This window comes from Ramularia collo-cygni (assembly GCF_900074925.1).
Source record: "Ramularia collo-cygni strain URUG2 genome assembly, contig: RCC_scaffold05, whole genome shotgun sequence".
NCBI classification, from domain to species: Eukaryota; Fungi; Ascomycota; class Dothideomycetes; order Mycosphaerellales; family Mycosphaerellaceae; genus Ramularia; species Ramularia collo-cygni.
The window spans coordinates 1,326,449-1,346,784 of record NW_019716259.1 but is presented as its reverse complement, the minus strand read 5'-3'; the positions used below and the strand labels follow the sequence as shown (position 1 = coordinate 1,346,784).

Genomic DNA, 20,336 nt, shown 5'->3' with positions numbered 1-20,336 from the left:
GGTGTGGGATTAAAGTCCCAAGGGAACTGCAGTCTGCAGATTTCAGAGCTTCGTCCGATGCAGAGATGCCCCTTACAGTATTCCATGTTGTGAGGAGTACTGACGTATTACTAGCCATGACYTTCAGGGTTCAGATACATGCACCCACGCTCCGGGACCACATCTGCTAATCATAGTATTTGACCTTGACACCACCTAGGACCTCTTTCTCTTTGTGACCGCCCTCCGTCGCCTTGTCCTGGTTCTGCTTGACACGAGTCCTCACCCACTCTCCAGCCTTGATACCGGCGCCATCGTCGCCCGCTTGTTTGATGCCCAGGCGTTCGAGCAATGGACTGTCTACGATTTTCAAGTCCAGGTCGTGGGCCGGGCTGCAAGAGCATGTCAGTCAAATATGGACTCATGTGGTTGAACTATCCATGACCCACCGGAGAAAGTAGAGAAGACCAAGACGGTCCAAGTGAGCCTGATCATCTGGAGGAGCCACCACACGGTGGACACTCGACTTCAGGTATCCACCAGTCCAGAATTGCAAAACATCGGCGATGTTGACCGTAATGGAGCCTGGATGTGGTTTGACCCATCGCCACGAGCCATCCGGCATTCGAATCTGMAGAGCGGCAATCGGCTGTCTGAAGAGCAATGTGAGGCTCCCAAAGTCCGTGTGTCCACGAGAATACAAGTTCTGGTACCTCTCATTCTCTTCCGGCGTTCTGGCTCGGTAAATCATGTACCGCAAGTGGCAGTCGCTCAAATCATCGTATCGGTGACCTTTGGAGAGATAGTCCTCTGGAAGTTCGAGAACAATGGAGATCAAGATGAGCAGTTTCTGCACGACATCCTCTGCGATATGGCGCTGGAACCTCTCGATCTCAGCGCGTTGCTCGTGAACTACATCTGGCTGACTCCTTTCCAGCTCCGGAAGGAACTTGAAAACATTGTACATCTCGATATTGTCACGCAGACCAGGAAGTAGCTCGGTTGATCCCAGTGGGCGATATCCGGAATAATGTCCATGATCAAGGTCAGCGCGGTACTTGAGCTTTTCCTCTTCAGGTAGGTTGAAGATCTCTTTTCCAATGGCGAATTGACGGTCCACTTCTTCTTGCGACAGTCCAAAGCCAGTGATCTATACATCATACAGCAATGAGTGGGCTGCTGATAGATATGCTATCATGGTACTCACGTAAAAGAACCCGACGTTGTGAACAGCATCACGCAGCTGGCTTGCCAATGCCTGCTTGCCACCAGGCTGATCGAACCTGGAAAGGTCCAATGTCACAAGGTCTGCCCATGGAACTGGTCCATCTGTCAGTACGTGAGAATTGCGATACTAACTGCAGCGACTCACGCTCATGCTTAGACTCTGCAGCTTGCTGGTAAGTCGGCAGCGTCCTACGAGGAACATCTTGCACGGTTCTTGTGGCTGTCGACATTTTGGAAAACGGTGCAGAAAGTTGGAGGACGAAGAAGTGAACATTTGATAAAAGGGCGTCTTAAAACAGGAAACCATCTTCCAAGATACAATGACAGGCATCGGCAAGGTAGCTTACCGTACCCACATACAGTTTCCCCTCACGAGTATTGAGAAGTGCTGACGATTCGTCCAGTAATGATGGGAGATTTCCCGGAAGGCTGTTGACGCCATCGAAGTACGTACCCACGGCGTCTAAAAAGCACGTGAGTTGTGTCGTGCTTGCGCTGACCCAAAACGGCAATTCGGGCTGAAATCTTGCAGACGTCAGTCACGCAATGTGCAGTCAATGTGAGCAAACCTTCGCTTGATGCGAATATATCCACTCTTTACATATCGTATCAATATTTTGGAGGCATGGTTGTTCCATAATGATCCGCAAGTACGGTGCCATTGGCTCCAAGACCAATGTTATCTTGCCATGTTATTGCCATGCTTCCGGGGCGGCGATATGACAACATTCCCTGGCCGGTGGCATGCTCCATGATGCTTTGGTAAGCGGAGGGAGCAGCATGTCTTGTATAGCCTTGGTTGAGCAACGTCCTTCAGACATTGCTCGGGACAGTTTCGAAGCACACCTCGATGGCAATGCGAATTACATCTATGGACACCAAAGACGTTGGTATCGGAGAGACGCCTATATCCACGCCATCTCTGACCGAAGACGATGAAAAGGCCATCTCAAAAGCGGCATACCGCAAAGTCGACTATCGCTTGCTTCTCTGGTACTCCTTCGTGTATCTCATCATGAGAATCAACGTCTCCAACATCACCAACACCGCCATAATCAACGTGGAAGAAGGAACTGGCATCAAGAAACAGCTTGGAAATCTCACATCCGAACAATGGGCATGGGCGCTCAGCATCTTCTACTACCCCTACATGTTCGCGGAGCCAGCATCAACATTACTTTTAAAGCACTTCACGCCATCGACTTGGATGGCTCGGATAATGGTCACCTGGGGCATTATATCCATGTGTCAAGGCGCGACGCAGAATTATGYGGGAATACTGGCGACCAGATTTCTGCTCGGTCTGGCTGAGGCTGGGTATTATCCTGGCGTGCTCTATCATATCTCCTTTTGGTATCCCGCGGAACATACTGCTCTTCGCATTGCGTTCTTCTATGCTTGTGGGATGTTCTCGGGCACGATTAGTGGCTTGTTGGCATTTGCCATCTCGTACATGAACGGTGTTGCCGGATTGGCTGGATGGCGGTAAGTTGGTCAGAACTGGCTTTGCAAAAAATATATATATCTAACAACATCTAGCTGGGTGTTTATCTTCGAAGGCATTCCGCCAATATTCTGTGGTATCTACACCTACTTTATGCTCCCCAACTACCCAGAAACATCAAACTTCATATCCGAGCAAGAAAGATCAGCATTACTAAACAACCTACCAAAAACACAACCCTCTTCAACCTCAAAAACATGGGACACCGCCCAAGTAAAAGCCATCTTCCAAGATCCAACAACCGCCACATTCACCTCAATCTGGATCTTCCACGCCATAGGAGGCTGGGGAATCTCCCAAGTCCTCCCGACAGTAATCTTCGACCTAGGCTTCTCAGCCTCAGCCCTCAGCCAATTACTCACCATGCCAACCTACGCTTTCGGCTGCGTAGCTCTCGTCTTCTCCGGCTGGCTCATCCATACCAAATGTCTACGATCCTGGTCCGTGGCGATAGCACTCGAGATCCTCGCGATGATATCCTACATTCTCCTCATTTTTGTGGATAGTCCCGTCGCCAAATATGTTCTGGTGACGCTCGCTACGGCTTGTTCGATTTGTATTTATCCGATTCTTTGGCCCGAGAGAATTCGTGCTGCGCATGGAACTACATCTGCTGCGTTGGCGATTGGGATTACGAATTCCGCCGCGCAGTTGAGTGGGATTGTTGGGCCGCTGGTTTATCAGACGAGGTTTGGACCTGGGTATCGGCTTTCGTACATTGTTAGTATTGCGCTTTTGGCTGGTGCTGTTTTTAGTATTGGGGTGACTTGGTGGTTTGTGGGTAAGAGGGATAAGCTTCGTCTTGGAGAGGAAGAGGAGAGTGAGAGATGAGGTCTGTCGATAGAGTTTGTGGCGCTGACGATTGTATGGCAATGAGTTGCTCACGAGTTGACAATCATACTTGCTAGTAGGGTTAGTGAAGGACGTATCCTTTGAGCTTATTCAACAGACTACGGAGTACTTGTTGACAGCGTCTGGTAGACTGCAAAACCCGCGTTGTATCAGCGGCGTATATCCCTGTGGGCTGTGTACGTCGATATCCTCAGCGTGCAACCGGAACGGCAAGAGAGCTCCAGTGAGAAGTCGCTGTCCGTCGCGGTACTAAGGCGGATATTTCGAGTTTATATAAAGTCATGCCAGATTCATTGCTCCAAAGTCAGGCCGTTCGAAGTATGCATCATGATATAGCCGTTATGGAAGGAAGGTGAAGTGTGTGAAGATCCTGGTCGCAACCATCCTGGAACCGCGTCGATGTCGTCTCGAAGCTTGTTACTCAGCATTTTCGAGGAACCCTGCCGATCTCCTGAAGCTTTTGGAATTTGAGAGGTGTGTTTCCTTGTCCCTCATCTGCCATTGCATCGCATCGCAGACAGGCATAAACAACATGTCTGACGCCAACAAGAACCCTGGAGCGTCGCTCCAGGAGGATGACTTTGAGTTCATTCACACGCCTGCTGCCCCCAGTCCAGCTCCCGAAACGCAGAACTACGGTGTGCGGACGACCTCTGTAAGGCAGCACCATTGACACCATTTACTCACCCAATGGCAGCGGCCTAGCTCATGATATACACGACAGTACCCTGCAATCAAGAACGCGCCGCTTCCCGCCGATGGACCCGGTGCTGAGAGCTTCAGCAATGTCATTCTCTTCACCCTCCTCGCCGCCGTCCCAGGCTACTTTGCCTACCAAGTMAATGGCGGACTCTTCGTCTGGCTGTTCTTCGCCATCCTCACCGCTATCCCCATCTTGATGGCTTTCTGGACAATCGCGTCCAGCATGTCCCCTCGTATCAACGAAAAGGCTCGTTTCCCCGGTGCTCCCGTCGAGCACTACCTCGAGTTCAAGAACGAGGCCGACAAGCGCAAATACCGTGGCAAGAACAGGATCCCCATGGAGACATTCCACGAGATGTACTTTGCCGGTGATGTCAACTTCAAGGGCGACTGTCTCGAAGCGATGGAGTACCGTCACGACTGGGCCAACTTCCGCTTCACCCTCTCCCTCTTCTGGTTCTTCCTCACCGGCATGATGCCTGAGGTCATCATGCACACTCGTTCTCAAGACGAGGAGCAAGTCCGTGACCACTACGACCGCGGCGATGACTTCTACGGCTGGTTCCTCGGTCCTCGCATGATCTACACTTCCGGTATTATTTCCGACATCAACAAGGAGGAGTCCCTCGAGCAGCTGCAAGACAACAAGCTCTCCATTGTCTGTGAAAAGATTGGCTTGAAAGAGGGCGAGAAAATGCTGGATATCGGCTGTGGCTGGGGCACTCTTGCCAAGTTCGCTTCGGTCAACTACGGCGCCAATGCCACCGGTGTGACACTCGGCCGCAACCAGACTGCGTGGGGCAACAGTGGCCTCCGCAAGGCTGGCGTACCAGAGGAGCAGTCTCGGATCTTGTGCATGGACTACCGCGATATTCCCGTCCCGTCCGGAGGTTACGACAAGATCACTTGCTTGGAGATGGCCGAGCACGTCGGTGTGCGATACTTTGGAACTTTCTTGAAGCAGGTCTACGATATGCTTGAGGATGATGGTGTCTTCTTCCTTCAAATTGCTGGATTGAGAAAGAGCTGGCAGTACGAGGACCTCATCTGGGGTCTTTTCATGAACAAGTATATCTTCCCTGGTGCTGATGCCTCGACACCCCTGGGTTTCTTCATTGATAAGCTCGAGGGTGCAGGATTCGAGGTCAAGGCTGTTGACACCGTTGGTGTGCACTACTCCGCAACTTTGTGGAGGTGGTACCGAAACTGGATGGCAAACAAGGACAAGGTTGTCGCCAAGTATGGTGACCGCTGGTTCAGGGTAAGCTTCAGAGTTCATCTTTTGTGATATTGATCATGCTGACATGTTCTACAAGATTTGGGAATTCTTCCTTGCCTACAGCACCATCATCTCTCGCCAGGGTTCAGCCACTTGCTACCAGATTACGCTCGTCAAGAACATCAACTCTACCCACCGTATCGAGGGAATTCACAATGCTCACGGTCTCAGCGGAGCGTTGAATGCCAGCAAGGAGAAGGGCAAGCACGCTTTCCCTGGCAGCAAGCAGTAGACAATGCAGGACAATTTGCTGCACTGTGATCTGACAGAGACCGTCATACCGCAGCCAGTGTTGTTGCGAGAGTTGGCGGTGTGATGCTCGTTGACGACGCGGATGCTCGTGTCTATCACGAAGATGTGCTGCCGCTATTCATTGGCTCGATCCAGATGATGTTGTACGGCCGATGTGATATACATAAAAACGCCCGAGATGACACTGCGCGGAAAAGCTTTGAAAGGCTGGACAATTTCGAGTAGCCAGCATTCATAGAAGCGTGAGGAAGAATTTGATCCTCCTCGAGTCATCTGTTTCCACTCCATCCTCTCGAAATCTGGGTATCATATCGCATCAATGACGCCAAATCCTCACAGCCTTATCTTGCCCACCACTTCCGACTCTCTCGCCATCAGGACTCCAATCCACCGCGAAGACTTCATCCTGATGTCCAGGCAAGTTCTCCGCCAGCGCTCCCTTTCGCACATCCCAAGCCTTCAACGTCGTGTCTTTGCTTGCGGACACCAGCAATCTGCTATCAGGACTAAATGCACACTGATAGACAGGACCCACATGTCCTCTCAAAGTATGCAAGAACTTCCCATCCTTGGCCTGCCAGAGTTTGACATGGTTGTCGAATCCCGCGGAGGCAATCAGGACACCATCGCCGGAGAACGTGACATGATTGATCTGTTTCTGATGACCAATCATACGTTGAAGAGGCTTTGTGGATTGTGAGGGAGACCAGAGATACATTGTGCAATCATCTGAAGCGGTGACTAGTCGCTCTGCGCCTCCTGTTGCGAGTAACGCAGCATCGTAGCGGGATTTGGCTTTTGTTCGGCGTTCTTCTGGATCTGTTGGTGCGGCTTTCTTGCCTTTGTGGTCGAAGTAGCCGGTTCGAAGGACGAATTCTGTGGAAATTGCGAGGTGATTGACCCAATGTGCGTGTTGTGTGAGGTTGTGTATCAGAGTTCCCTTGACGGCGTCCCAGACTTTGACGGTCCGGTCACGAGAAGCAGAGTAGATGTGACCGCTACCACCCCATTTGACGCAAGTCACGCATTCTTTGTGCCCGGTAAGCGCCATATCTGTATTTCTGCTTATTGCGTCCCAGATGCGGATTGTGAAGTCTTTGGAGGCGGATGCGAGGCGTGGTCGGCCAGGTTGTTGGGCGTGATATGGCTCCCAGCTTATGCTCGTGATCCACTTTGTATGTCCTTTCAGAGGCCCTCCCAGACATTCGCCCTTGATTGGGTTCCAGAGGCGAAGAGTTGAGTCCATGCTGCCAGTGGCAAGTAATGATTCATCCGGTGACCATGCTACGGCCAAAACCCAGCCAGTATGACCCTTGAGAGTGTGTTGTGGTGTACCCGTCTCACAATCCCAGATACGGGCAGTCTTGTCACCAGATCCCGTCGCCAATTTTGAAGAGGTGGCAGGCGAGAAAGCTGCTGTCAAAATCGATTCGCCGTGACCCGATATGCTTGCAGCACAGCGCGTTACAGGCTTCACCTTGAACACAGCCTCCGCACGGCAGGGGAWGTCGAGCTGCAACTCAGTTGATGTAGTGCCATCCACATATCGCTTGATGATTTCGGCTTGATCAAACTCGCCGCCATCGTCGCCGAATGGGTTGTAGAAGCGGTATGGGAGGCGGTCGGCGGGATCGGCTTTACCCAAAAGACTGTTGAGTAATAGAGAGAGGTTCTTGGGCGAAAGATCCGCGAGTTGGACTGAGACGACAGGTCCTTGAGGTTCGCCTGTATCTGCGTCGCGGAATTGTATGCGCTGCGTTCCTTCGGGTGCTGGGGCCGGGAGCTCTACCTGGTCGCGGGATTTAACAATCGCTGCAAGCTTCTGCTTCTTGGAAGGGGGAGGAACGACGGTCGCCATGGTGTGCAGAAGCGCTGTGATCGGTCCAAATTGAAAGATGGAGATGCGTAGGTTGATTCCCAAATCTTTTTTCGTGGTTTCGGCTCGATCGTACCGAGCCCCACTTTTGCCGATCATGTGGGGCAGCATGTGAAAGCTTTAAACGAGGATGGATCGATCGGGTCGAGTACAAGGGCCCCCCCTAAACTCCAAACCTTTGATTTCTCATTTTGACCTGCGCCAAGTGTCCAACGTAGACATTGGTAGGCCGTTTGCATGTCAAGAGCTGACTCTTGATGATCTCCCGTTGCTATACACGCTGTCAGTGGAAGAAAACCCACCCGGTTTCAGCTGAGCGGAGAGCGACATAGGCCCGGCGCCTACGCCTCTGTTTACACACCGTCACATTCTTTTCTTCGACTCAACGCTGTCCATGCTAGTTCCTCCATCCAGCTTCCGTCAAATATCATAACAAGCATAGCCAACCGGGGCTGCCTGGCGACGAATCCTGATGCCATGAGCGAAGCCGTATTTGGCGATGCGCCATCCGACTTTCAAGAAAAATTGTGGACTCTCTGCACCAAGGATCACCAAGGACATCCCGTAGAGCTGGCGTGGGTACTCAGAGACGACAATGTTCCCAGATACTCCAAACCATCGCTGCCTTTTCAGGTTTACATTCTCGATACTGGCAAGTTTTGAGGGGTACAACCTCTTCGTGGTACAAAGCGTATGCTCATCGACTTGTAGCTCCCAGAACAATCAAGTTTGGCAACCTTCCAGAACTTCTTGCGCGATGGATGGACTGGGCAAGCGTATTCCAACCCTTACAGAGGACCATGTGTCACTTTGAAATCTACCGCTCGCCCTTTCCCAATGTTCTCGCGTGCATTGATCATCAACGCGAAGAGATAAAGCATCGAAATTCGAGGGAAGGATGGTCTCACCTAGTCGAGAATTGGGCAGACTTTTATTTGTGTGAGAGTTGTCCTTGGAATATGGGGTACATTCTGGTAAGGCATTCCCGCATCAACATATCTACTTCATCCGAGACTGTTGCTAAGTCGGTCCTCAGGTTATCGACCGAGACGGTAAGTTAGTGAAGGGCGTAAGGCGTACAGAGTTATTCGAAGATATTCCGAGCTCCCCGAGGCATTGCTTCACGTCGATATAGATGAGGATATCGCTAATCCTTCCACTCTTGCTTTCCAGACTGGACGGCCGAGGGCGCGCTACATGTCAAGTTTGCACAAACATCTCATTCCCAGGCTATCACAACCGACCATGCTGAGCAGTGTACAGACTTGGGACCTCCAATCTCTGTACATGCCACACGAAATAGAACCACCTATGAGTTCTTCTTAACCCTGCTTAAGCGCCGTCGTCTTTTCGAGAATGGGAGAAAGTGGCATGCAAAAAGTGCATCCTTAGTTCGATCTTACGGCGATGAAATCGAGGACTTTGGTGAGGATTATGTCGATGAACAGACATTCCAGACGCGACTTGAGCAGAGACGGCAGGAAGCCAGAAAAAATCGAGAACAGAGGCGGACCGAATATTTGGCAGAGTGTGTCCTTTCTCGGACACGCTTGTCGACAAATGAGCAGTTGCCGGGCCTGATTGTGCACAACTACTTTGACGACATGAATTGGCCCGTCAGTAACGTTTGGGACGCTCGCCACAACGGACGGAGACCTGAATTGTCGTTTACGTTGTACCTCGCAGACGACACGCCGCCAGTCTCGCCACAGGCTTTGTACACCCTCCTGCACCAGGATGCGCCCGAAGACTCGTCCTGGTCCCTCGACATTGTGTGGCAGACTACCTGCATCTCAACGGCGATGCAGCACTATTCGTATGAAGCACATGGTTGGCCAGGTAGAAGGGCTACGGCAAGGCATTGCCTCTCCAAGTTTCGCAAGCAGGTGTTCCGCAGGGCTGTGGGTCACATCTTTCCAGAAGAACTACTACAAAACATCTTAGACCTTTCAAGCATGCGTCGACCTAGGAAGGAGGATCTCAACCCGACATACGACTCTCGACCGCATGTCTTCATGTATCTTGACGCAAAATCGTTCTGCTCTGGGCCCCAGATTGTCATTGCTGACCCTCAAGTGATCAACAGCAAGACCATCACACCGGATGATGAACGAGAGGTGCATCTCAAGGCGCCTTGGGTTAGTTCCGACTTCGCAGACGGGTTTCATACTGCTCTTGAAGTGTCGCACTGGAGAAGCTGGGCTACAGTCGCCGATCGACTTCACACGCTCTGGAGCTTGCGAGCTTCTCGGAGCTTCAAGATCGAGGAACAGCAGCTACCATACTTCGTTCTGGACATTCAGGTGGCTGATTTTTGCTCTCCCCGCCCCCATGGAAGTGTCGACGCGGCCTTGCGGGTACCACCTTCCGTTCAATTCTTTCTGACACTGCACGGTTGTGCGCAATCAGTCGCGGTCTACCGTCCCGTGTTACCCGAGTCGTTTATCTTCGACTGTGTGACCATTACCGATGTAGAGACAGGCTGTGAACTGGATCTTACACAGCTCTCAAAGGTCCCTGGTATGGCACTACCAACGAACTTCAAACTCGATGAACGGATAGGGTGGTCTTGTAAAACAACTTGGAAAGCATTCGAGCCTGAGATACCTGAAAGAATTTCCTATGAACTTCACGAATTAAAAGTTCTGCAGGAGTGGTGGTACAATCTCCTTGCCTTGAATAAGCTCATCCATGGCCGGTCGTATCGCATGGGTATCAAAGAGGGTTTGAGAATTGAGAGGTGGACGTTTGGGACTGCCTCCAAGCTCAAAGGCCCGTTGAATCTGCCTCCAATTCGGTTGAAGCCTGGAAAAGCAACTAGTTTCATATATGAGTTACATGACGCTTGAGCAAATGGCTTGCAGCCGATGAGGAAGCTTTCCAATGTTCCTAGTACAGGCACCTCACTTCTACACTAGTGAAGCTGTTGATATGAGGATCATTCATTCACACAAGACGTCCTCGGTCAACCTCACAGTCTCGGCCTCTGCTCTTCTTGATGATTCCTCAAATCGTTGACCCTGCGCCTTGGCACTGGAGGAAGTTTTCAAGAATTCACTTTGGCGGAAGGCTCGCTGTTGCTTAGATAGGTGTCTTGKGCTTCCAACTTCTACTTAATACCCAAGGTGCTGCCTCTCTAGGTTGGTAAGTCCAAGTAGGTATCCTCGAAAGGGACCCGGACCTGGGCTAGGTGACCGTCCCTTCCAATTCTATACAAGTCGCTGTCCCAACTTCTTACAAGGCACTCATCTAACGCTTTCGGTTCCTAGAGCCTCTCATGGCTCTCCAACTTGCTCCCAGGACTCAACTATCACTGCAAGCATACTGAGAAATGCATGACCTAGACGAGAACGACGCTCCCAAAGGCAATCTGGAAACGCTAGCGAGATAACGGGACTGAATTTCTTCCACAAAAGAGACTCCGCCACACTTTGCCTCGGCTGGACCAGTACCGAAGGGACAAAGCTATACTGATTAAATTATGTTAGTATTGCTATGTGCTGGGAGTAGATAGGGAAATGCATGAAAATGAGCGGTCTCGCGGGGAGTCAGGTCTATAAGGAAGCCATGATATGCAATCTGATCTGATGAAGTGTCGAAATTTGTGGTTGTCTTCTCAATGCCCATGTCTTGGTGAATGTCTTTGTCGAGGTCGTGCTCTTCATATCATCGCGTCGCGTGCGGGAGGCCCGGGCAGCAGTGGACCCTTGAGCTTCGCGGCAGCCATGAACGCGTACGTAAAAGCATACGCAGCAACACCATCTTCCACTTTTGCTTGGTACACACGAAGCATGATCTGCCGGTCCGATCACTGTTTTTCCCATACCATGCGCGCTTCTGATCATGTCACGGGAACAGCGCCATGACTCGGATCACGAACTTGTGTTGGAGATCGACCAAGCTGAGCACCGTCGGCACTTCGTGCGAACTCCGAGACCATATTTTCACGACGGAGAGCAGGTAAAGCAAGATGGAGGATACAACGGCGAACTCCATACATCTCGGCAGCAAGAGTCATCTGGCCACGTAAGCCGAAAATGGGAGCGGCGGAGCGGGCAGGTGTCATCAGCAGGCAGTGAGAGCGGGACCGAAGCAGACGACGAGAGACCGACCTTTGTGAAGGCTCTACCACCAAGCACAGTCCGATTGCGCAAAGGGCTAAAGACAGGTGAAAAGGACGAAGATGCCCTCCTCACACCATCCCAGCTGGACGAGGAGGAGAGGCGTGTTAATGGCTACTTCTTACGACGACAGTCTACCATAGGCCAGCCAGGAGCCACGGAAGAGGTGCAGGAAGAGAAACAGGCAGAGCACGAGAAGTTGCGGAAGAGACGATTTGCTGAATTCATTCGGCGCATCTCAGAAGTTGCGCTCATGGGCTTCATCTTGCTTTGCGTACTTTGCGGCGATGGAGTGCTATGGACGGCGTGGAACTGGTGGCGGGAACTGTTGACCCAAGTCATTCTAGTCATCGCTCTCATTCTGGCCTACCCTTTCAAGCTGTCAATCGTGGACACACAAGCCCGGCACCACAAGCTATGGCAACGCTTTCGCGTACCGGCATCATTTGATCCAGCTACGGTATTGTATCCACCTCTACTACCCATGCTGGTTGCTCTCTCAGTGGCGCCAGCGAATCCGGCTGTCATCATGCCGAATCTGATCCTCGGGCTGGCATCGCTGCCACAAAGACTGTTTCCGCGTTCGAGCCGACTCGGAGGAGTCAACGCAGTGCACTGGTTCGTGTCCATACTCCCTCTCATTGTTTCTCAAAACACGGCATGGCCATCCAAGATGAGCCCAGCATTGCCATATCTCCTCAAAGTACCGGATGGATTGTCTCCCGAGACGCTGGTGTCGCTATATCCGCTGCACCACGCACTGCTACAGCCTTTGCAATACCTCACGACTACCAGTCTTTTGGTGACGGAACTGCATTTGCTTTCTGTTTCATTGATAAACCTGCTGCTGCTGGCATCTTCTCCGCAGATTTACATTCTTAAAGCGTGCCTTTGGATCGGCGGCGTGTCTCTTTTGGTCACTTGCGCCCCGATCTTGAATTGGAATGTGACTCTTGCACGGGTGCCGAAATGGAAGTTGAGGCGGCCTGGTCACACTGCCGAGGAAAGAAAGTCTTTKGTAGACGCTGTGTCGGACTTGATGAACATACAACGCGCGACAACTGCATTCAGCACAATCAGTGATGCAGATGATGACGACTATGATGACAGTTCGAGCGCTATTTCAGCGAAGAAGTCGCGCAACGGCTTGAGAAGTCGCGATACGACAACACTCAACACAGCTGGGCTGGTATTTCCAGCGTTCAGCCCAGGCGGGCCAACCTCCGCTCTCGAGCCGCGCCGCAGCGTGACAAAAATCTTCACAGWTCCAAAGCACAGCTATCCGGGACGACCCAGAAGTAATACAATGCCCGCGCGCGACTACAAGACGGCTCACAGATCACCTAGCGATCGCAGGAAGCCAAGATCGTCAAACTTGCTCTGGTGCCTGCAGCTAACCCCCGAACAAGCGCAGCGACGCAAATGGCTGTATGCCGGAATTGTTTATCTATTCATACTCGTAGTCATACTTGCTCCCGTGAAAGAGTACGTCTCGAAGAAAGCTCTGCACGGACAGGAGCCGATCGGCTGGGCGGTGGGGTACATGATAGGACAGATTCCGTTGGTCCGCACATCCATTTGCACTTTGAAGATGCAATCATGGATACCCCTACCGAACGCGGCTTGGAGCTGGAAAAACACTCCACTAAGCACACCACTTCATATGGACTTGATCAGCCTTGACCCTGGACCTGCTAACGTTCGACTTCTTCTCATCGTCTACTGGGCAGCGGTCTTACTTGTCGGTCTCTTGGCGGTCTTCAGCCTTACAGCATATGTCGAAGTGGATACACGCCGGAAAGTCTTCCATGGAGTCATGGTCGCTATGCTGCTGCCCGCCACCTTCGTTGATCCGTGCTACTGCGCATTGGCACTCTCGCTTGTGTTGGCGGTTTTCCTTCTCCTCGAAGTTATCCGTGCTGGACAGGTCCCGCCTCTAGGAAACGCCATCGGCCGGTTTGTGGCACCTTATGTCGACGGACGGGACCTCCGAGGACCTGTCGTCGTAAGCCATATCTTCTTGCTCATAGGATGCGCGGTACCGCTTTGGTTCTCTCTGGCGTCCATTCCCCGGGAGGGCGGCATGCCTTGGGTTGACTGGGAACTACTACACAACCGCCGGGAAGTTGCTATGATTGCTGGCGTTGTGTGCGTAGGCATGGGAGATGCGGCTGCAAGCCTCATAGGCCGACGCTATGGACGACGGAAATGGATCTGGGTCGGCGGAAAAAGTCTCGAGGGCAGCGCGGCCTTCGCTGCAGCCGTCACTTTCGGTTTGATGGGTGCGAGAGCGTGGCAATCGTTTGGTGGTTGGAACGATCATCCCTCGGGCTGGAATATAGCCAGCGGGAGTTTTCACGAAGACCTACTTGGTGAATCTGGGGCATTCCTGAGGAATTGGGGATCTGCGCTGCTCAAGGCTGTGATTTGTGCTTGTGGAGCGAGTTTCATGGAGGCCGTGCTCACCGGAGCAAACGACAATGTTGTCGTGCCTGTGGCGCTCTGGCTCTTGGTCAAGGGGTTGAGAATATGAGAATGAGAGCTTCACGACCAACAATGAGAGCTCCAGGGACCGATACGATACTCTTGGAGACCGACACCAGAAAACTGTCTTTGATCGTCCGATACATTAGCTTGGGTAACGCCGTACAACAGCTGAAGAAGCATCTTCATCCATGGGGACTTTATGTCCACGGAGGCAACTAGCGGGAATGTACTGCTAGTTGATGGGCGTAGGGATCGACGTCTATGTTGGCCGATTTAAGACGACAATCCATGATCCGCAGAGCACCGGTCAAAAACGCATCCCACGCGATCCAGCACCCCTGGCCGACCAGATGTCCCCCATCAGTAGACAACTGTAGTCTCGCCGGTGTCTATGCCGTCTACATCGTCTTATCGGATCGGAGCATTTCCGTGCTAGAGAGCAGCATTCTGACGTACTTCTCCTCGTACCTCCAAGTACCGCGACTGGATCTACAGCCCTGTCGCTTGCTGTCTGGCCTGAGAGTTTGCGACTCCGATCTGCAAAGACAGTGTGTATTGTCTTCAATCTCGAAAGCTCGTGCCATAACTTCCTCGCTATCGCTCGGGGTTGTTTCGCAGTGGGCTCCGTGAAGATGTCGGGTAGCACCACGTRCAGCACCTGAGCGGCCACAGGGCAAGCGCTTACTTTCTGCGCAATACCCTACACCATGCATTCACGATTGCTTAGTGCTGACTACCTATGGACGCATATGGTCGCATGTGGCGTGGCGGTGTGACCGACTGGCTTTTCCGGGCCGCCGTTCAACGCCGTTCTACGCCGATCTGTGAACCTTGTTCCAACATCGCGCTTTCTCCACAACCTCCCAAAACTCGATTCACGTTTCACTCGGACTTTCAACATCGCCTGGGATGCTTCTGACCAGGAGTTTGAATTTCTTTTTCGATCGTGAGGCCAACCCGAATGGCGCAGCATCGTCTGCTTCATTCATGTATGACCAGAAGCCGGCCGGTCAACAACGGGACCGAACCCCGAATCGGCCTCACCCCAGTCATCGTATATCCACGCTAACGCTGTGAGGATCTGGTTGTGCATTATTATCCGAGAGCAGGGTCCTCGTGTTTCAGTCTCGGGGATCATTTTATRCCCACACATTTCACAATGCAGGTATGTGTACAGATAGAGGTCAACATTGTGAGGTGACTACCAGCTAATCACCATCTTGAAGCGGTGCACTAACGGTGCTGCTATGCCTGACAGATAGATTAAGGGCGAATTTTGATCTCTGCTCATGTGTACTGGCCCCGAAACCCTCTCGTAGTCTCTCATGATGACTGTTCCTGCAAGCTTAGGCTGTCCGAGGCGGACCGCCCCACGCTACTTTTCTGCCCAGCCTATTCCGTCCTCGCAATCTCACGAAGCCTTAAGCATCTCGGCATCGGTGAGACTAGTCTCCAGAGATACTAGAAAAACGCCGGCAGTGATCTTCGCAGCGCAAGCGTTACGTGTGCGTCGTCCGTGCTGGGCAGTTGTGGGGCAATGGACGGCGTGGAAGATCCGTCCTCATCCGCCGCCGTTCGCCCACGTTTCGTGGGGAGATATTCACATCGTTTGACATGGAAGCAATCAAGCTCGGGGTGAGGACGATGCTGTGGTTAGTGTAGTTTCCCTGGGCATCGAACTCTACTACGCCACGCTATCCGCTCAGAAGGTTTCGTTGGCGACCAAGAACCCAAAAAGGGTTCTGGCCAGGCGATGCGAATGGCGCGATTCGCTGAGCTGCCGCAGTTCAAAGCTGACTCCGACAGATCCTTGAAAGTAGGGACCGGGATGGTATTCTCGGCGCCCCAAATCAACCACGGTTGTTTTAGTCTAGGGCTGTAAGGGTGGGACGGTGGACCTCAAACGTGCGAAATTAGCCGTGCTTCGGCGCCGTTCTGTCCTGGTCAATCAGTAAACCGAGCGGCGYACGAAGGACGGCAGATCATTCCTCCGCACTTACCACAAGCCCGTAAACTGAACAGAAGCTCCGCAGATCCAAAGCGATCAACTTCAAAGGTAGCTGAATTATAGATCTACATGGAAAGAAGACCTGCAAGGCTGCAGGTCCGCTTCTGGAACAAGTAGAAGAAGTCTATAAGGGTCGAACTCAAAGCCTGCAGAATTACGCAAACGGGGCATCCACATCGGCCGTGGCGCGGTGGCCTGATATCAAGACCACCTGCTCATGTGAGCAGAGGCCCTCGCATCGTCATTTCATCTTCACCGTCTGTGCAGTTCTCTACACCTGGCGTAAATTGGGTTAGTTGAGCCTAGCGGCTGCGGCTCAATGGCGATTGTCAGTCCTCCATTGGCGCACCGTCTCGATGGTCATAGATCCTGTTCCTTGATCAAAAACATCCGACATTGTGGCGTGGCGTCGTTGCAATACCGAACCTCGCCGTGGGGTTGAGAGGGTCGTGCACCGGTATACCATACTATCCTCGGGCTTCAAAATGGCGCCGCCGTTCCTCGTCTCTTCGATCCAATATCAATCAAACGATCCGCGGTCAATTCCAGTCTAAACCTCTCCATCTTCTCAAATTTCGGGATTTCTCGATTATACCGCCTCGATCGATCAACACCGATCACAACGCCCAATATCATGTCCACGGCAACTCGTCTGGGCTCACCACCCAAGATGGCGGCGGCGCATGTCAAATACCGTGCAGCCTGCGATCACTGCTCCTCCACGAAGACAAAGTGCACACAAGAACGACCATCTTGTCAAAGATGTCTAGCTCTTGGGAGAGACTGCCACTACAGCAAATCTCTAAGGGCAGGAAAGCCTCCGCGATCCAGCAAGAAGCTCAGCCAGAAAGCAGCTGCTCCTGTGCTACCTCGCCCAAGTCCACACATGAACAGCAACTTCGTGTTTGACCCTCCCAATCAGGCATGGAGCAACGCTACATCCCCATATCCCACGCCAGTCTTGACCCCAAGCACTGGTCCAAGCTGCTTTGCACTTGGCGACTTCAACAACCACGCATGTAGCTCGTCATCGCAATCACTCTCACCTCCAAACTCAGACTGGCTTTTGGACTACAATCATGGGAGTGATCTTTTCGCCGATTTCAAGTCAACTTCACCACATCCAGCCATTCTGGAGTCTCACAACAGACTACAATTTGCATCCCCTATAACAGAGATGGGAGGTGAATTCGAAGAACTGGCCCGCTTTCACGCCAACCCAGTGAAACGCGTATCCGACACAGAAGAGTGCATCAGACTGGCAACAAGTACGCTCACTGCCCTCTACAACCTACCAATGGCCACCACCTTTGAAGGCGATCGACGACCAACTACCGATGAAGTTCTGGACGCCACAGCTCTCGCTTTGCAGAACCTGAACACCGTCATGGCCTACATCTGTGCGAAAGATTTCACAATGCCCATGATGATCGTGAGCATAGCTTCCAAGCTCCTAGCTTGGTCTCAAGCAGTGGTCTCCGTCCAAGATCCATACACCGCTGGCATCAACACAGCCAAGGAACTCGTATCCGATGCGTCATCAACAATGGGCGGACACGATAAATATGGCTGGATTCTAAAACATCAAGTTGTGCAGGGTCAACTGCATGGCCTGAGTAACATTCTTGCGAGTTTCCGCGGCTCTTACTGCTCCCAAGRGATGACCGAGGCGAGCTTGATGTTTGCTTCCATGGAGGCACATGTGCGAAGTCGGTTGATGATGACGATGCAAGAAATTGATTCACGGTTGCGGAGTTGTGTTGAATAGGGCTTTTCCTTTCCGTTCTCTTGGTCACGCTTGTCCAATTCCATGAATCTAGCTGGAACATTGTACAGCACAGTTAGATATGTTCGTTCACCTTTTCTGGCTTCGATAGTCAATGATAGTCAATGATTCGAAATTAATTCGACCTCACGTCCAACCTTTCTTGAAGCTATTTGCTGGTCCGAGTTTGTTTGTCGGTTGGCATACTTGAGGCGTTCTGAACTGCACTCAACGTCCAAAAGGCCATTGACACCATCCTGTATGCTACCAGAGCCGCCACACAAAGTACCGGAACATATCTGCTGGCAAGAGGCTAGATGTGCTATGTATAAGTTTTATCCCGACCCTAACTGTCGCTATCACACAAACAGAGCGAATACTTCCTCCTTGTCTGCAGTGATCGTCGATCAAAAACATATATGAGGGGTGAGTAGGCCGCGTGTGCATTGGAGTCGGCTTGACTCTTGGTAAACGATGTTCTAATGGCCAAGTAAACACAACTCCTCGGACAAAACGCTTGATCTAATTGTGCAATCTTCCGCTTCCGGGGATCATAAGAGGTGCCCATTCTATCTTCTCCCCTCATTGCGCTCATAATGACGCTGGATTTGACCTTCGTGCCTCCAAGCCTAGCTGCTAGGTTTTGACCATTCGAAATAACTCTGCTAAGGCATCTGCTGTTCCATGCAAATCACTCAAGATCGGCTGATGCCCTCCTCGAACGACCTCGACCACCGTCTTGCCACTGAGAAGATAGCTGATTTCGCGCGCTTTGCCCGGAGGACTGATTACATCTCCTTGACCCGAAATGAAAACCACCGGGCACTTTATGCGTGCAAAATCCGGATCAACATGCTCCAGACTGACAGTCGTCTCGCACACCATCGCATATGCCTTTGGGTCGCTTGCCAAAACCTCACGCCGTACAAATTCTCGTCTGCCGTCTTCGTTATCTTCCCCAGCGGCAAAGTTTGTAGACATTGCTAGCGTTGCGGCGCTCTCAATTCCCTCATCCTTCACTCTCTCTGCGAGCCTCAACATTCGTTGCTTGGCTACCGCTATATGCGACGCTGATCTCCCTACTCCTAGGAGACCGAGACCAGAAACCTTGCAAGGATACTGGGCTGTGTAATGCAACGCGACAATTGATCCAAGACTGTGTCCAATGATGATGATAGGACTCTCGCTGCATGCTGCTCCGGTCGGGGAAGAGCTCTGGAGATGTGTGACGAATAACGCCAAGTCTTCAACATAGTTCTGCACTGATAGCTGTTCGCTCACAAGGGCAGTCTTGCCGAAGCCTTCAAAGTCAACTGAGACAATGTTGTATTTATCGCTGGGAAGATGTGGCAGCAGAGGTACAAAGGTCGCTAATGAGCCACCTAGACCGTGGAGGCAGATGAGTAAAGGTCCGGCAGGGTTTCCGTTCTGGGTATAGTGAATCCGAGGACCGCCTTCGATATCAAAGAATTGCGAGGGCGAATCAAAGTCTGTCATTTTGGCGAAAGCGAGCTTGATGTGAGACCTCCTGATAGTCTGTGATAGATAGCTTCTCACGACATGGAGTGAGCATCGAAGAGAGAGATTTCAGCCAACCCCTGTCAACCTAGCCGGGTTGACACGATACCCCCTGCAACGGTGACACTTCGGCCTAGGGCAAGATACGACGGCTGCACATTACCCACATCTAGCTTCGCCTCATCATGAGTCTGTTGCGGATCGTCTGGCGCGAGATGTGCAATTCATAGCCGAACCTGGGAACAGGCAAGTAGATTCTGACCGGCGCTGCTCTAGCGGTGATATGAAGCGGTAGGACTTGGACGATTTTCCGGATCAAATCTGCACGATATTCGGCTCGCGTGGAATCGACTTGGAGAAAAGCCGTGAGCGTTTCTCTCGCTTAGATCCAGATTCACTTGAAGCCCAAATTCGCCGCGACAATGGGAAACTACGGTGGGAGGTCGATTGCCTACTCAGGATCATGATTCAATGCGAATGAAGTATGAGCATAAGATTGGAGGAGCGCCAAGACTCGCTGATAGGTATCTCCAAAACGGGAAGCGTCAAGGGTATCGAGTTCTTGGCTTCCGCGGAACATCATGATGTCTTGATGCTCAGAACAGCATCCCGTGAAGGGTCACATGGTCTTCATCCCCATGATCTCCCTCGGAGTCTGCCTGAGATAGCTTTAACCGCAGTCGTACGCAGTCATGTTGAGGCTCCAATTGTGCGAGCGAAAGACGGCTCCCTCAGAGCGCTGGACATCGGGCGGTCAGCTTCCGTT

At 51.9% G+C, this 20,336-nt stretch overlaps 8 protein-coding genes; 5 read left to right on the top strand and 3 right to left on the bottom strand.

Annotated features, from left to right (window-relative positions):
• Positions 1-166: 166 nt before the first annotated feature.
• RCC_04251 (related to iron/ascorbate family oxidoreductases) lies at positions 167-1,436 on the bottom strand (the record flags this gene model as incomplete). XM_023769529.1 has 4 exons in its annotated part: positions 167-371; positions 429-1,129; positions 1,187-1,299; positions 1,352-1,436. The coding sequence occupies 4 exons, from the start codon at positions 1,434-1,436 to the stop codon at positions 167-169; spliced, it is 1,104 nt and encodes a 367-aa protein (XP_023625297.1).
• Positions 1,437-2,056: 620 nt separating this feature from the next.
• RCC_04250 (uncharacterized protein) lies at positions 2,057-3,541 on the top strand (the record flags this gene model as incomplete). XM_023769528.1 has 2 exons in its annotated part: positions 2,057-2,691; positions 2,746-3,541. 2 exons carry the CDS (start codon positions 2,057-2,059, stop codon positions 3,539-3,541), a joined length of 1,431 nt encoding a protein of 476 aa, XP_023625296.1.
• Positions 3,542-4,094: 553 nt separating this feature from the next.
• On the top strand, positions 4,095-5,775 carry RCC_04249 (probable cyclopropane-fatty-acyl-phospholipid synthase; the record flags this gene model as incomplete). XM_023769527.1 has 3 exons in its annotated part: positions 4,095-4,217; positions 4,287-5,525; positions 5,581-5,775. 3 exons carry the CDS (start codon positions 4,095-4,097, stop codon positions 5,773-5,775), a joined length of 1,557 nt encoding a protein of 518 aa, XP_023625295.1.
• Positions 5,776-6,111: 336 nt separating this feature from the next.
• On the bottom strand, positions 6,112-7,653 carry RCC_04248 (probable notchless-like WD40 repeat-containing protein; the record flags this gene model as incomplete). The annotated part of the gene is made up of 1 exon (XM_023769526.1): positions 6,112-7,653. The coding sequence occupies one exon, from the start codon at positions 7,651-7,653 to the stop codon at positions 6,112-6,114; it is 1,542 nt and encodes a 513-aa protein (XP_023625294.1).
• Positions 7,654-8,148: 495 nt separating this feature from the next.
• On the top strand, positions 8,149-10,131 carry RCC_04247 (uncharacterized protein; the record flags this gene model as incomplete). XM_023769525.1 has 5 exons in its annotated part: positions 8,149-8,323; positions 8,383-8,645; positions 8,708-8,723; positions 8,845-10,028; positions 10,081-10,131. 5 exons carry the CDS (start codon positions 8,149-8,151, stop codon positions 10,129-10,131), a joined length of 1,689 nt encoding a protein of 562 aa, XP_023625293.1.
• Positions 10,132-11,514: 1,383 nt separating this feature from the next.
• Positions 11,515-14,325, top strand: RCC_04246 (related to phosphatidate cytidylyltransferase; the record flags this gene model as incomplete). The annotated part of the gene is made up of 1 exon (XM_023769524.1): positions 11,515-14,325. The coding sequence occupies one exon, from the start codon at positions 11,515-11,517 to the stop codon at positions 14,323-14,325; it is 2,811 nt and encodes a 936-aa protein (XP_023625292.1).
• A 2,596-nt stretch (positions 14,326-16,921) lies between these two features.
• Positions 16,922-18,055, top strand: RCC_04245 (uncharacterized protein; the record flags this gene model as incomplete). The annotated part of the gene is made up of 1 exon (XM_023769523.1): positions 16,922-18,055. One exon carries the CDS (start codon positions 16,922-16,924, stop codon positions 18,053-18,055), a length of 1,134 nt encoding a protein of 377 aa, XP_023625291.1.
• Positions 18,056-18,688: 633 nt separating this feature from the next.
• Positions 18,689-19,549, bottom strand: RCC_04244 (uncharacterized protein; the record flags this gene model as incomplete). The annotated part of the gene is made up of 1 exon (XM_023769522.1): positions 18,689-19,549. The coding sequence occupies one exon, from the start codon at positions 19,547-19,549 to the stop codon at positions 18,689-18,691; it is 861 nt and encodes a 286-aa protein (XP_023625290.1).
• Positions 19,550-20,336: the final 787 nt, after the last annotated feature.